Below are 17,360 nucleotides of genomic sequence, written 5' to 3'. Positions count from 1 at the left end.
CACTGCTATGTATGTGAATAGGAAAGCTGTGCCACAATTTGCAAATTGCTTTAGTGGTATAGAGAGGATATTTACTGAACTTGCATTTCTGCAAGATAACAACCACAGCAGCCTCTATCTTAAGCCATTATCCCAGTGTCTCAAATACTTATTTCTGAACAGGAAGAGGGGAGGTGCAGTTGAGGGTCATAAGCTTCTGGATGATGAAATACCTGCATCTTCTCACACTTCTCTCCAGCAGCTTCACAGATCAGGAAGAGGTGACATAACTTAGCCCAGCAGGATCCTGGCCAAAGGAACCTGCCCTCTTTTCAAACCTTTGAATAGATTCATTCTTGCCAGCTTCCACAGATGTTGAACAGCATTTCACAGACAAATCAGAAAAACTGCTGCAGGAGCTATTGCCATAAACTAGATTTATTTCATCTCCATTTCAAGCATTGCTTTTCTTGGGGAGTTTATTAAACCATGGGATTTTTTCTAATTTGAAATTTCAGAATCAGAGATAATACTTATAGGCTGAATGTTTGTATTTGCAAAAAAAAAATCCATACCACATAAAAAACATCTGTATAAATGGAAATTAACATTTTAGGTTTCTTACCTATTTTTGTTGCTAGATTTTGCTTCCAGAGGGCAAATTTGTCCTCCAATATGGACTACTGTGTTTTTTAATTCAAATCTATTATTTTTGCTGAATCCAAAGTCCCATCCACACAGTGTTAATTTTGTCCCACCTTCTAAAGGAGCACTGCTCGGGAGAATCTGTTAAAAAAATGCTGTGTTAGTTGAATCAGGTTTTCTTGAACTTCACTTGGAGCTAAAGAATGGGCAAAGAAATAATTTTAGAAAAGCATTTATTTTGGTAGACTATGTCCTAGCATTCATCTTAATTGTTCTTCACCTTTCATTTGTCACATTATGAGCTTTCTATGACAGTAGCAATAAATAACAAAACCTATACTAGAAAGCTTTGAAAGATAGTGTTTAGGGGCACTGAACAAGCTGTGCATTGTAATAGTCTTTTAAATCCTGCCGTTCTTGTCTTTCACATCTTATTTCTGGTGTGTTAAACATACAATATACTTATTTTGTTAGAAGCTGAATGCTGAACACAAAAGAGCCCCCAAATGACCGTTTTTTGTCAGCTTGATGAAAGTTGGGTTCAGAGTGAAGTAGCTTCAAAGACACCATAATCCAATCTCGCGTTGACTGTGATAAAGTTAACACGACTTCTGCTATTCTTTCCTTAAACGTTTTACATTTGGTCACCTCCAATTCCGAGTTAAAAATAAACTGCCCCTCAGAAACACAGAGACAATCTACAGAGGAAATACTTTTTGTGTGTGTGTGTATATTGTAAATTGTCCTGTAAAATATAACAATGGTGGGAAAAACGTAGGAACACTATAGAAGTCTTACAAAGCTCAGTAAAAGTACTGGTTAGTACTGTCAGTAAAAAAAAGCCCCAAAGGCTACCAAAAAACCAACCAAAAAGAAAATACATTGGTTCAGGAATTATGAGGACTTTCAACAATACCGTACAATTTTGCAAACATACCAGTACCACTAGACAAACAAAAAAGAATGAAAGGAATGAGAGATTGAATTTATACCTGTGATTACAGTGCCTAAGTATCTTAAACTTAATTCTTTAGTGATAATAATTTTGCCCCTAAAATGCAATACAGCTGTGTCCTTCAAAGGACTCGGCTTAATTTTCATGCTGAAAGGAAAGTGTTTGAGTGATACTTGGCTATTATTTCATCTGGAAATCCAGTAAGACAGCACATTTCTTTTCAACTCTCTTGTAGCTATACTTCAAGACTCTCACAAATGAACTATTGTAGATAGAAAGGCAGCTGAAGAATACTTCAAAAGAATTATATCATATATTATATATGGGGAAATTTACTGCCCTCATTAGAAACCAGACAAAGAGTCTGATTTAAAATGCACTGAAGCCAGGAGGAACCTTTCCTGTTTGAAAGAGCTTTGAATCAGCTCTCAGTGAGCAAAGAGGGAACCTATGCAGGAACAGCACTTTTGTTCAAATCTGTAAAAAAGGAGTGATACTCACACAGCCCCCTGACACACAACTGCAGCTATGAGCTCGGAGCCATACTGAGCCCACGAAATCTGCGCTATTCTCAAGTTAATTTTTAATTATTTCTTTGGAGTTTTCTTCCTCAAAATCTTAATCTGACTTCAGATTCTAGTTTTCCACTTCACTCAATATCTCAACACATTATCTACTTTTGAAATAACAAAACCTTAGCAGAAACTGAAATTCCTCTGTGGGGGTACAGCATGTCCTGATGTTCTGTACAATATATTGACATGTGGTATTTGAAGAGTTTGAAATGTAATCCACAAGTTAGTGGAATAAGGGCTTCACAAAGCCATACAGAATAAAAACTTAAGGTACCAAACATGTTTTTAGTGATCTTACATGGCAAAAGAGACTTGTGATAGAAACCTGTGTTCCTCAATTGAGGGATAGCAAATATTAACTACATTCTATCAACAAATTTAGGAGACAAGACCTCTAAGTAGATAGCAAAAAGTAAATAAACAAAATCTTAAAGTTTTGGGTTTAAGTTCTGCAGAACTCCCGTTTTTATTCAAGATTTATTTTTGTTCCATTTTTTCTGTATGATGAAATGTCTGAAAATCAAATGTGGTTTTCCAGACTTTTTATTGGGAGAGTTGACAAGAATGGATAGTGAACCTCCTGGTCTTTGAACTGAGGTATATGTAGGCCTCTTCTGTGTACTTACATTGCACTGGTAGTAACAGAAAACAATCAAAATGCAAAACAGTTATAAATGCTATGAAATGCAGGATTCAAAAAAGTATGGTGTTATCTCCACTGATAACATGGAGCAAATCCACTACAAGACCTGTCATCCTGCTGCCTTCTGAATTTTGGTTAAGGGAGAAAGTTAACTTTTTGTTTTTGGAAAAATTTAAAGCATTGGGTTTTCCTTTTATTTATGTTGACAGCTAATATCCACTTATATACTTAATACATTTTTGGAAGAAAATACCTATTTATTAAAGTTTCATTAGCCTATTCATTTTAATTCAAATACAAGAACACCTACAACCACATGTGAAATTTCCAGCAAAGCCTCCAAAATAAACAAGTAGCAGAAGGCCTGATGTTCTTGATATGTCTGATACAAAAGCCAGCCAAAATGACTCACTTTAAAAACAACAACAAACCATGTCAGATTTTTAACCACAACAAAGAATCAGAAGGGTGACCAATTTATTTCTTCTTTTACACCCTTCACCTTTTAGCGTGACCTGAACGCCACGCACAGATGCCTGCAATTTGTTCCAGCACCGAGTGATCTCCAGGGAGACTCCCTCCCTGGCTTCCCACTAGAACTGCTCGTCCAGGCTGATGAAACTCCTCATTGTTGGCAGAGGCAGTGGATGGGGGCAGACTGGGAGCTGGGCTGTGGAGGGGATGCATCCCCTCCACAGTGTCTGCCCTGCTATGCTGTCTATGTTTTGGCAGACTTGACTGCCCCTCTCCAACCCACAGCTCCAAGGGAAAGTGCTTAAAGCAGGGAGAAGAGACAAAGGATCTGCAGGACTCCATGGGAAAACACTGGGCTTCTCTGCCATCCCTCCTGAGAGGAAAAAGCATATATATATATATTTCCCATTGTACAGCACTCTGTGTAATAACCTGGGGAAAATGTCATTGAAGATTTAGTTAGCTAACATCCACAGGACCAGACCCGCACAGAGCAATCTGTTCCCTCAGGTTAAAGAGATCATATGACATATCTCAAGCAATCTGTCCCTCTGAAAGCTGCAAAATATTAGGGAGAGGTTCAGACTGAATTTCAGATACTATGCAAAGCAGGTCATCCTCTGTTTGTTAGGAACAAAACTAGCTTGTTTCTTACATTTTATGCTTGTGAGTTTAAATACAGATCAGAAGACTATGAATAATCTGTTTTATATTTTTTTCAGTAATCATGTTAAATGTCATGGTCCAGTAGAGCATGAAATTTGTCTTTAACAGCTAGCAATCCAATGGATTTAAGTACCCAGCTGCATTTTTTTCCTTACAAACCTGGAAGCAACTTCTACCAACATTGGCATGCAGTAATTCGAGATTCACTTTAAGATCCATCAGTGTCACAGATCCATATTCATTACAGGAGTAGACTGGGCTTGTGCTGAGCTGGCTGGGCTGAGCCTCATGGGGAAGGGGAGCACCCAGCCAGCCTCACACCTGTTCCCACTGCCCCACATCTGAGGTGTGCTCCCCTCCAAACTGCTTCCCAGGGACTGCAGAGGTGGCTGTGGGGGATACACCTGTTGGTCTAAGTGCTTGTGCATGGGCTCCAGGCTCTTCGTTCTTAAAACTGCTGAGGGAACACATTCAAAACTGAAATTAAAGAGGGCTACATGACTTCAGCCCCTCTGAAAATCAGAAACTAAGCAGTTCAGAGCCTGAGAAATATTTTTTGCATTATGGAAATATACAGTCACTGCTGGAAAGTTTGAAAATTAAAAAGGGTGCTTGAGCTCTAGAAAAAATGAAACAAACTGTGCAGGATAGGTGAGTACCTTGGGCCTGCAGAGGTACAGAAAAATGTGAAAGAGATAATTCTCACTGTATACGTTTGAACTGGCAATTTAGTTTCATACAGACTAAGGCTGAAAGGATTATTTCATTATCTAATATAACCCTTTTGAAATAAATATGTTTTTTGTATAAAGAAAAAGTAAATGATTCACATTCTGCATTAGCAATTTTTGTGCATCTCCTTTGCCCTAAGTAAATGGCCACAGAAGGTGAGGCAATCTGCCCCTCCCCCTTCCATTTTCCATCCATTTTGGATTTGATTCCTATAACTCTTCATTGTTTTTTCACTGAATTTTGCCTGTGTTAATCCTAAATTTTGTGTCTGAAAGGTGAACATGGAAGAAACCAACCCTGTAAATGTGTGTTTCTATACTTCTTTCTAGATTAATAGCAGTTTTTCCTAAAAGTTTAAAACTTAAAAATATTGTTGTACATGAAATTATTTGCCTGGATGAATGAAATACATTATTTATTTAAAACCCACTTTTTTTCTCCCTTTCTCTCTAAGAGTTTAGCGTATCAATCTTTCATCTCTGTTTATAAGTTGAATTCTAATAAAGGAAAATGTATTTTTAATTACACTACATAGTTTAAAGGCACTAACACAAGTGAATGGGCATAAATGCTACCAGAAAGTTTTACGCTTGTCCTTCCCTTAGATTTCCAGTCCATCAACTGCCCTACAAACCTCTGCCTCCACAGTTATGTCACACTTGACACGGGAAGGTTTGGTCCCACATACAGTACAAATCCTGCATTAACCATAGCTAAACTAAAACTGGGCTGTGCCAGTGCAGCTCTCTGCTCATCTGTGCCTTTTTGTTCTCACATGCCCTTGGTGAGCTTTTGGCCAGCTGGCAGCAGCCTGTGGCTGCCCCTGTCCCAGGGGTGCAGCTCCAGGCTTGTTCCTCATTGGTGCCAAGTGGACCCATGGGAACAAGGAGCCAGGGAGGGACATTATGGAAAAACTACTTCCCCAGGAGCTTGGGTAGTGGAAAGGGGATTTTTCTCACAAAGAAACACCAAGTTTTCCTCCAACACTGGAGCCAGCACAGGGGTGGATGAAGAGTGGGAGCCAGAGACCTCCTGTGCTGGGTCAGGCTGTGGTGGCCCTGGGCAGGAAATGCTTTCATCCAGTTTTGTCTCTGAGAGAGGTCTAAAAGGAGGGATGCTCCTTTCTGTGACTGGCTTTCCTGTCAGATCCATGCCAGGCTGGCTCAGACCCATCTTGTTTCCCCATCAGAAATGCTTTGTAGGGCCAGGGATTTCCCAAGGCTGGTAAGGATGATCAGACAAACCTGTCCATCCATGAGCATCTCAGCCCACAGCACTCAGGGAGACCACGTGCATCCAGTCAGAGGATTTATGGACATCAAGGTTGAGGGGAAGTTGAAGAAAGCTGACAATTTATCATGATTACATGAATAGAAAATGTCTACAGAGTGGAGACTGTTCTTCCCTCAAGAGATAAATGTGAGAAATCCACCACTTTACCTCATAAACCCTAGGCAGGCAGGTGTCCTGGGTCCAGGTGTTGCTGGGGCATTCAGAAGACCTGAGGCACTGCTGGCTGCACCAGCCACACTGCATGAAGGCTGGTGCCAGCAGGCACTGGCTGCAGGACCTGAAGTGATGGCAGCCTGGCCCCTTCAGCGGGATCTTTGTTATCTGTCGATGGAGAGACATGATGCACACATCCTTTTAATACATGCACTAAGTGGCAAGGAGAATCTCTATTTATGCATAGCATGCTGGTGCTACTCAGATTTCAGATGTGCAAGCCACAGTTCGACTTCTCTTTAGCTCAGTAATTATAGGATCTTATAAGTAATTTAACTGACATGATTTTAAATTCGCTTGGGAGAAACCCTAAAGGCATCTTAATGTTATATACAGTTACTATCAGCATCTGGTGTTTACAGCAAGATAGCATTTTTTGCTGATGGAGAAAGAAAACAGCAGTGTGCTCCTCCCACTTCTGTATCTCAGTATGCCTTAGTTTATACATTTGTAAAAATAGGCATGATGGCTATTTCAACTTTGGTGAGGCCGTATTAATATCTGTGGCACACTTAAAGCATGTGATTGACCATGGACTTGTTTTTTAACACCTATCATCAAAAAACCTATACTTCACCTAAAATACAAGCTAAAATTTACATTACTTAAAATATCAGGATAGTCACTCTAAACATATAAAAATTATTTTTGGTCAAAATATTACAATCAATGTATAATTACATTACTATATAAGTGCCTCATATTTCTTTTTCCTTCACGACCTTCCTTAAATTTATTTGGTACATTTTCAGAAGATCACTCTTATAAATATCTAATACATTTCTAGTAAATGATTAATAACTATCTTTATGGCTGATGTATTTCTCTAAGTCCTTATAGAACTCAAGGGGTCAAGTTATTGCTTACGATTATGGTTTAGGATTATCTGTAATATTATCTGCTGATGTTTTAAACCTATTCTTCAATGCATATCTACTTTTGACAATAGCATATTTATGATAGCTCTTCATCTTTTATTAACTCTTTGCAGACTACATGCTAAAGCAATTTTCAAGCCTTACTGCTTACAGTTTTAAAGACACCTATGTAACTCTTGCACACACAACCCTCCTTAAAAAGTTATAATGCTATGACACAAATCAACAAAAGCCAGGAAACTGAGCACCATTCTTTTCTTAAGCCATTGTATGTTTTGTCTTTGCAAGCACTTGAATTAGGGACAGGGCTTCAGCCTTAAAATTTGCATTTCCTGGCTTTTGTTGGTTTATATCACCAGCTCTTACATTATTTAAACATTTCTCAATATTAGGCTGCCAGTTTGTTTAGCAGGAGAAAAAACATATCTTGGAGGAAACTTTCACCCCCAGTGTTCCTAGGGAATGGCAGGGCTATGAGGATGCAGAGCATAAAGCAGCAGTGAACAGCTGCTCTTACTGATAGCTACTGTTCTGAAGGAAGGTTTACACAGTGCACAGGAGGATTAGATTATGAACCACTCACCTTTTTCCCAGTCACTACCAGGGTATAGCCGTCATCTGCTAATGAATTCTTGACAACAACCTGGGGAGAGATGGGGTGGGAGTCTAGCTGAAAGCTGACGTGCGGAGCTGTGGGTTCTGAACGGGAAACCACTATCTAAGAAAGAAAGAAATTTTGAAAATCAGCAGGCAGTATGTAACACAAATGCATGCTGCTCAGTTGTCTCATGTTCTCTGCTTGCATTAATTACTTTGCATTACATTGCATAATATTTTGCATAATGTTCCATCATAATCTGATTAAAGTGCTATAAAACTGACTTCATTTAATACAGCAAAATCATGGCTGTTGGAGGATCCTCAAAATACACCATATTTATTAAAATATGCAGGAATCACTGCAATGTTTCCTATTCCTTCAATTTCAGGTATTTATAAATCACCATAAAAAATGAAGATAGGTCATTTAGTCAGTCCTATATATTTAAGAATGAAGAATTTTATCTACAATGTCTATTTAAAAGAATCTTAAACCTCCAAGTCTTCTGAAGTCAAAAACATTTCCTTTTATTTTGACATCAGTCCTTCAGTTTGAAAAGCAAACCTTACCCTGTGTCAAGAGTCTCTGGTCTTGCAGCACGTGGGGCAATTAGATTGCAAAGCTATGTCAGGCACTGCAGGCGGCCGCCGTGGGCACCCCGCAGAGCCACACATACACAGAGTTCAGCACCCAGAGCTGCCCAGATGGCCATTGCTCTGACAAGCTCCTTGCAAGGTTTGGCTGGGCACCCTGAGCTCTGGCTCCTGTTGATTTCTGTGTGAGCCAGGACTGAGAATTTAAAACTTCTTAAATTACAGGGAACGGTGGAGGCTCCTTTAGGAGACACTCCAAAACAGGAGCCTTATTTGGTTGTTCGAAGCCCCTTCGCAAAAACCTTCCCTCTCTCCCCCCACCTCTCTCTCTCAATTTTAGGAGATCTTAGGGAATTAGTCACACCAGTATGAAATTCCCCCACTACTCATCTTTCTGCATCTTGAGTTACCTAAATCCTTCTGAGAATCTGGGCCTATTCCTGCAAACACACGCCTAACTTTACTACTGTAACTTTGTTGACTTTAACGGGATGAGTCATGGCTGTTAAGCAGAGGCATAAAGCATCTGCACATCGGGGTGGATATTTGATAGCAAGATTTTATAGGCTCGGGCCTGCAATCCAGAAGGATGTGCACCCAAATGTGATAGCATCAGGCAACAAAGGCAGAGGATTGTTTACATGAGGGAAGATCATGTTCATGTTTCAAAAGCTGTATCACGTGTAGTTTACTTAAAGAATTTAGATAATCGACATTTGCTGAGAAGTTAGGATTCAATGGGGTTCATTATTTAAAAAGATTGAAGCCATTTTGGAAATAACTTGTATGTCAAATGTTTCATTTTTTACTATAATGAAGCTTTTCTTCTGACTCCGAAGGCAGAATCAGAACAGCCAGGACATTGACTTACACGATTTCACTGGCTTTCACACTGCCAAGGTCTTTCAACAAGATGGCTGACTCCAAAACTAGACTTAGAGATGCTGTAATTATAGCTGATGTTCTGATGTAATTCAAGACTTAAATAAAATACATGACAGTTAATTCATGCCGATAACTGCTTCACATCCCAGAGGTATTTCTAGTTTGGGGTAGCAAGAGGCTTTTTTTCCTTTAAAAATGAAAGTGACTTTGTTACAGATTTTGCTATGGATTTATTTCACAGCACAGAAAGTACAGATTTTAGAAATCAATAAGGTATGATCGTTTTTGGTGACACAGAAGTATGGTCTCTGACTCAGTGTAATAGGGCATGAGCTCTGTTTTTCTATTCAGGACAATGAAAAATAGAATGGACTGGAAAGCTGCATGAAAAAGCTTGATTAATGTTGGCATTATGGGGAGAGGTAGCACCACAGCTGCAAATACCTTTTTAGTTGATCATTAGCCGTGTCTCATCTCGAATACCCACTGCTATAAAATGCTAAGAATTCTTTTCCATCATTAATCCAGGCTTCCTCTTATTGCCAAGCATTCTTTCTGATTGAGCCACAGTGTTAACTCTTTAAACACATCTGCATTTCAGCCTCAGAGCAATACATGAAAATTTGGATTCCATCTCTACAATCTTGGAAAAATTACTCGGTACTTTAAACATTGACTGACCTTTATTTTACTGAGGTTGACAGTCGAATCACCTGCTCAAAGCCCAAATGACTAGACTTTGACCTCATGACACACAGGGAGCTCGGATTACACTTCCTAGCTCATGGAATAAAAGTTTGGATTTTGCTTAAAACTAATCTACCAGCCTACAGTGCTGCTATAACAGATACTAGACGCAAAGATGTTCTTTTTGGTCTATACAACTGTGTGATATTTGCACACATCAGCCCAGTCCTTGAAATTCTATCTTACCCTTATCTGATATAATCCTGAAAAAAAAGCAATTTGAAGACAGCTTCTACAGCAGGAGGAAGAGGCTACTTAGGACTCCAGTGTCATTCTCATAAAGCTCTGATTTTTATGGCTTGGGACTGAGCTGGTATGTGTGCAGCATAAATTTCATCTGCCATGGACACACCAACATACAGGCACCACTACTATGAAAATGGTTCAGTACTACAGGAGGATTTCTCTCTGCAAAGACTATAAAATCCTGGGGGTTTTGGAGGTATCTTTTTTGGTGGGGGGAGAGTAAGTGTTGGATTTTTTGTTTGTTTTATTTACATTTTAATAATTAATTTATTAACCAAACATTTCTCCAGAGCATAAGAGAAATGAAATCTTATTTCTATTCCTGCACTTGAGCAATTAGGAGTTAGGGAAGGCCTAGCACAGATAATTAACCAAAGGAGAACAGACATTAGTAGTAAATGATCAGTGGCTGCAATAGTAAGAAGTTACCAGAGGTGCTCTACAAGCTGTATGTGCTGGAGTCTATACTGGTCAATACACCCATAAATGAGTTAGAAAAGTGGTTGAGCAGTCCAGTGATAAAGTTTTGCGATGTTCTAAAGGTATTCAAGGTGGTTACTTTACAAGACAGTCTATCAAGGCAATAAAATGGCAAGTGAACTACAACAAAGAAAATTAATTTAAAGCAGTATATGATAGATAGTTATCAAACTGCTTAGCAGCAGCCAAAACCAACCTAATAAAAACCTAGAAATAATTGGAAAAGGACTAGAGAACAAACCAGAAAACACCCTGATATCAAATAAATTCATGGCTTGCCTGAAGCTTAAAATCCCAGTGTAGTTCTACTTGCCTCCTGGCAAAAAGAGAATGTTAAAAAGGGGAAAAGCTGAGAGAAGGGTAACAAAGATGATCAAAAGGCTGTAATGAACAATGATTGAGTATGGTATGTGTGGAATCTCTATGAACAAGGAATAGAGAATCATGAGTGGGTAGAGACCAACCACATACTCTCTTCTACAACTACCCTAAGTGGGGTTGTAGCCAGCTTGGGGTTGGTCTCTTCTTCCAAGTAACAAGTGATAGGAAAGAAGAAATGGCCTCAAGTTGCACCAGGGGAGGTTTAGATTATATTTCAGGGAGCATTTCTTCACCAAAAGGGCTGTCAAGCAGTGGAACAGGCTGCCCAGGGAAATGGTTGAGCCACCATCCCTGGAGATATTTAAAAGACATAGAAGAATGCACTTAAGGGCATTGTTTAGTCCTGGACTTGGCAGTGTTAGGTTAATGGTTGGACTCAATGATACTACAGGTGTTTTCAGTCCTAAATGATTCTGTTATTCCATTATTTAATGCTAATAAAAAATCTAAACACCACCGAAAGACAAAACCAAGACTTGGTTCAAGGCAAACAAAAGAATATGACATCCTAGCAATATGAGATGACCTATGGTACTCCCTGCCAAAGAATGTGGAGAGCAACACATGCAAGAGAAATGCACATACAAAGGGAAACTCCACAGGTACATGGAAAGAGCTACACAGACAAAAATGAATAGCTCAGGAAAACCCCGGAAAGGAAAATACTTGGAGACTTGAAGCAGAAGGTAATAGCTATGTGTGTCTGGGTCACTAGGCATCCATTTGTCAATACCACTGGAGACAGAGCACTAGAACTAGATGGACCCTTCATTTAAATCCATGTGGCTCTTCTGATATCTTTTGAGAATCATGTTCAATACCAGTAACTATGACAAAGACAATATTTCTGTCTCTCTATCTAGAGAAAAAAAATTCTGTTCCAGCATAGCTCAGACTACTTCCATGAAGTACTTCCAAGGAGATAACAGCCGACAATTACTTAATTAATGAATATATTAATGTATTCTTTATGTTGGAAGTCAGCGATCACTTAGGTCCATGAACACTAAAATTATTAAATTAAATATTATTAATATTAGTGCTAATATATTAATATTAATACTAGCCATATCAGCTAGTATTAATGTTAAATATGAAGACTTGAGTCTAGGTTTGTCTGTGTAATATGGCAAATTAAGACTGTACTAACTTAAGTTGAAAACCAGCATGCAACAGCTTATTTTAAAAATCATTCTGATGCTCAGTTCTGCTAGTCAGCAGGATTGAATTACAAATGTTACTGTCTACATGTTGTAATATCTTCTGCAAAAATGAGAGGCCTTCCAAAAGGAATCCAATCTAAGTATCATATTGTTATTTTTTCCCTAGATGTCTGGCAGGTGTATGCCATTATCCAGCAGAGATAGGCTCGGGGTTAACTTTATTGTGCAATGCCTCAAATGCCCTGGGATATGCAGCATAGCCTTGCAAAGGGCACATATGTAGCTCTCTAAATGCTGTATATCATTCTAATCCATGAAGAATATAATGGATCCCTTCTGAAGAGTGTAAGCTTTTCTACTCAAACTGAATATTAAAACATATGTGCTCTCAAACCAGTTATTCAGTACCAGGTGTTAAGTTTAATTTGGCTATATGGATTTTGTATTATGGAGTGTTTGATGCCTTTTTTTCACTGGGAGAATCAAGATACATTCTTTATCCCAGAAAGAACTGCTATCATAAATGTCAAAAATTGATATGAAAATGCTACGTATCAAGAGTTTGCCAGAGTTTTCTGTTGGCTTAAAAATGAAAGATGGAAGGATTGCATTCCTACAAATGCTTGTGTGCACAGTTTGCATTTAGCCTTAACTAGGTCAGACTGCCGGATGCATTGCTGGGCCACTGAGACAGGACAGCAGTGGGCACTGAGGACAACTTTTGCAATGACTCCATGGGTATCCCATCACTCTTTCCTCCTCCAGGCTCTGTAGGGTTTAAAGTCCATGCTCATATATTTCTTGGCCTTCTTGCACTTGCTTCAAATATGTCTTGCCACTTGCATGGGTGGGTTTTATCACAACCCACGCAAGAATTGGATCAAGAGAAATTTGATAAATTCAAAGGTGCATATGGCTTCTAGTACACTACAGTATACACTGGATTTGACTGAGCACAGTGAAAGATGCAAAGCTCTGTATTTCTTTGCTCTGTGTCAACTCATTTTGCTGACAGGCACCATGACTCTGAGTGGTGAGGTCTTGCTGCTTTGCTGTTTGCAATAGGAGAGCAATGTTGAAGACTTGGCTCTCTTGCTGAATTCTCGGACAAATTTTCCCAATCCTTGAATGTAGTTACAAATAAAAAGCAGATGTGATTTTTTTTTCACTGATTTCTGTAGCATGCATTATGTTCCCTGGCATGTAGTCTATGAAAGCAGCTACAACACATGCTAAGTTCTCTCTTTTTGGGGAAATGAGATGTGTGCTAAAGTTTGGTTCTGGTGTTTGTTGTCTTTCAGATCCAAGTAGACAGAATACTTGATAATCACACTCATTTCCCAGGAATACTTATGATTGAAAACAGACTTATACTCAGTGTGTGAGAATTTCCCAAACCATTGATTTGTGAGTGTCCCATTCCTATTCCTGATCAGACAGAATGGCAACTAAAAAAATGATTAGGCAGCAGGTTAAGAAAACCCTATAAAGTTCTTTATCATTCAAAGCAGAATGAAATTATGAAAGTAATTGTCACAGCATATTACAGAGAAGAAAACAAAGATAAATTTAAAAACAGTAAGCAAAACTGAGGAGAAAGGAGTCTATTAATGACTATTGAGTGACAAATATGGGTTCAATTTACAGCCCAGAGTACCTCTGGGTCACTAAGTGCCAGAAGCTGGGGGATACTGATAAAGGTATTTTCTGTGCTTTTACTTGCCTTATACCTCTCTGTTATCTGTCTTAACTCCTGCCAGAGCACTGCTCCTTGAACCTTTATTATAACCCCATACAACATTTCTTAGCAAAAAGTCTGATTAAAAATACTGGGATATAATGGTTCTCTAGAATAAGGCTTACATTAATCTGTACTGCTGCACCTCTAACAAGTGCAGAGAGCCTCTGGGAGCATGAGTGGCCTGTTGCCTGATGTGCAGTACTCCAGCAAGGCCTGTGTGTACCATCACACTTTGTTTTTTGTGCCCAAAGCCATTTTCTGTCCAGAATCTGTTCAGACATGACAGTGCATTACATGTTTTGCTAATGCTTGGCTTTTCAGCTAGAGCTGGCTCACGTTCAGCCAGATGGAACAGGACTGCAGCCAGCATGTGGCTGATGGCACTTCAGAGTCTATGTTTGCCCATGGGAAGATCCTTTCCTCACCTCCAGAAGCAGCAGGATGAATGTCCCAGCAAACCATGGAGATGAGAGGGCCCATGGTGGGGGCCCTCACTCTGCATTGCTGCTGCCCTGCTGTGCACTGAGTTACACTGGGACACTCAGAAGGATGAGGTGGCCCTGCTGCCAAAATTGCATCTACAGAGAGTGGTTGCCCATCACAGCTGTAAAACATACAGTGAAAACTTCTCTAGTCCCTCTTCCTCAAGAAGGTCACCAAAAAGCAGCTGTGGTGGTTTTGCTGGGGTGTTAAGTTGTTAAGGCCAGCTTCAAGTGTAGGGGGCACATGCACTATTCTGCTTCCAAACATAATCTTAGGCTGAATTCCAGCTTCTGCTATGTCAAGGGCATTGATCTCTTGTTCATTGTTATGGCCAGACCAAATGTGAGCTTTTAAGAATAAATCTTGTTAGACATTCCCATATCCCACACTTCCCAGAGCTACCACAAAGATTTCCCTTCCTCATTTCATCATCACTCTAAAAACACTCTCTGAAATAATGCCAACTTCAGGCAGAAAAAACCCAAAATGCCTTGACACATAGCAAAAAAAAAAAAAAAAAAAAAAAAAAAGATATTTTATCTCAATATATCATGGAGTGGAGTTTTTTTTTACAAACTGTAATTTCCCAAAATATTGGCTGGTAATATAAGTGTCTTTTCCAGTTGTGAGTGTATTCTCAGCCTAGCTTGGTTTGAGCAGAATAAGGCTGTTTTACACTAGCTGAATATCTGATTCCTCAGCTATAGCAGTTTGACTGGGCGCTGTTTTCTAATCAAATAACCACTGTGAAATACCTGATTCACTTTGCACCCAACAGCTGTAGTTACAGTCTGTGTTCCCACTCACAGTCTGAAAACAAGCACAATAAGAAAGGCTGAAACAGCTGCAACTTCTCAGCAGAAAAAAAAAAACATAAGGAAAAAAAAAAGTTTGTTGTCAGGCTCCAGCTTAGGAAGGAAGTAAAACCATTTTTCTTTTCTGTCTCATGCATGTCAGCTGTCTTAGAAAAAATATTACTGGTCTGTTTTGTAACAGAAACTCCACAATATTTAGTAAACTACAAACTCCAATCTATTCATGGCCAAATACAGATCTGACATTTCTGAGGCAGCCAAAACATGCTCAGTATGTGAATGGGCTGCAGTACTTTTCAGGAGAGATCTGGAATTCACCTCATGGCCCTAATTATCCTCCTCAGAAGAACACATGCCTCTTCTGTATTTGGACCATCCAGATTGATTTTATTTTAGTTCCAGATTTTGGCTGAAAAAAATTAAACATTTAACAAAGGAGGCTATATTTACTTTCCAGTATTAGTGCTTTCCAAAGCAGTTCAAGTGAATAATTCTATTTTATCAAACTAAAAGCAGAAAACAACAGGTAGGTATTCCTTGGTTGGATAAAAAATACCTGCTTTTGCATTCTGACTATTACTGCTTCTTTAGAAAGCTTTTTTTCAAATAAGTAAAATGTGGGCTATGTTCTGAGTTGGGTCATTAACAATTCTGATGAGTAATTTGATAAGCTTTGGGGGAATCACTTGTAAAGTTAGAAACTGTTCATTCCTAACATACATCCCTAAATACATCAAAACCCCAGAATCTGGTAGCCATCAGCCTATAAAAGGAAAAACATACATATTAAATCTGTTGAATTTTGCAGCAGTGCTGTGCCATAGCCATGAGGTAAAGAGAGAAAAATGGAGATAGAAATAGAGTTGGAAACAAGAGGGATGTAGGAAGGCAGAAAGTGATGAGCAGAAGAAAAGCAAAAGGAGATGGAAAGATGACAAGAAAGAGGAAAGAAAAAAAAAAAAAGAGAATCAAGTGGTTGGCTGCTGATCAAGTATAATGGGGATATATGAGAAACATTTGCAAGTAAATTTCTCTCAGGTTCAATAGCTTGCTGCTGCACCTACTGGCTTCCACTGCACAGGCTTGGAGCTTCAACTCAATTTGGATGACAAGATTGACAAGATCACTACGTTTTAAAGAGGCTCCCCCCAGCCCCCTCCCACCACCACCCCCCTTCATGTTTCATAACAACTAAAGGAAACCCTAAACTACTACAGCAAAATTGTGATTCAAATGTTCATTGCTTTCACCAAACTGCTGCATATCTGGACACTTCAGGGTGCTGTTGTCAAAGACAGATAATGTACTACTTTTTTAATCTCATGGATGGCTGCTAGTACTGAAATTTATGTCAGAAACTAAATTGTCTAAATATAGTAAGGTTTGGTATTTCAAATAAGATACGAACTGGGTGCACTTGAAGGGCTAAGCTGATTTTCTAAATATAGAAAGCTATACATGAATTTTTGTTTTGGTTTGTTTTTAAATAGTTGGCATGATAATACGTTCTCAAAATACTAACACAAAAACAACCAGTCTTGAAACAGGTTCCCTGAACCTGTACGTAGATTTTTTGTAAATAATTTTCTCTGAAAGCATGCCTGTGTCAGAAGTCAGCCTTGAATAGCTACAAGTTACAAGGAGATTGGACAGGAAAATTCAATATTCGCTTGTACAAAGATTTAAAAATATCAGTGCAAATGACTGTGCAAAGGTGAGATTCATAACAAGTGAAGAGCTGAGGATTCTTTGCAGTGTGTTCCAACAGATTTGTGAATGAAATAAAAAAGGCCCATTACATTTCTTTGCTAAAAATGTGTGGAAGTCTTTGGGGATATCTTTTTGATGAATTAAGCTGTTGTTAGATTATCCTGATTTTTTAACTCATTTTACTTCAGTAATGGTCATATAATAGCTTAATTTTTAATGATCTAAATCTCATTGCAGTTAATAGCTATATTTCCATAGAAACACTACAAATCTGCTTTAGTTGGGCATTTCCTAATGAACCTGTTTCAAAGTACTTCCTAGATTACTATTAGAGAAAAAAAAAAAAGTAAGAGAACATTAAATTATGCAAAAATCTCTGCTGTATCCTACACAGATCTGTATCCCTTCCAAAACCATTTAAAGACAAAACAGATACTAACCTTTTATTTAGAGGTAGTATCA

At 38.8% G+C, this 17,360-nt stretch overlaps 1 protein-coding gene across 4 annotated transcripts in view; it reads right to left on the bottom strand.

Moving 5' to 3' along the window:
- Positions 1 to 17,360, bottom strand: part of MET (MET proto-oncogene, receptor tyrosine kinase) — a 90,083-nt gene that overhangs the window by 37,531 nt on the left and 35,192 nt on the right. For all 4 annotated transcript variants that reach the window (XM_083859275.1, XM_083859272.1, XM_083859273.1 and 1 more), the window contains exons 4-6: positions 7,637 to 7,771; positions 6,110 to 6,283; positions 605 to 765 (exon numbers count right to left, since the gene is read on the bottom strand). In XM_083859275.1, coding sequence (XP_083715401.1) covers positions 605 to 765; positions 6,110 to 6,283; positions 7,637 to 7,771 — 470 coding nt within the window. The remainder of the gene's footprint in view (positions 1 to 604; positions 766 to 6,109; positions 6,284 to 7,636; positions 7,772 to 17,360) is intronic.

The sequence above is a fragment of the Zosterops lateralis genome, assembly GCF_965231275.1.
Source record: "Zosterops lateralis genome assembly, chromosome: 4".
Lineage (NCBI taxonomy): Eukaryota > Metazoa > Chordata > Aves > Passeriformes > Zosteropidae > Zosterops > Zosterops lateralis.
Note: the sequence above shows the minus strand (reverse complement) of the source record. Positions and strands in the feature narration are given on the sequence as shown.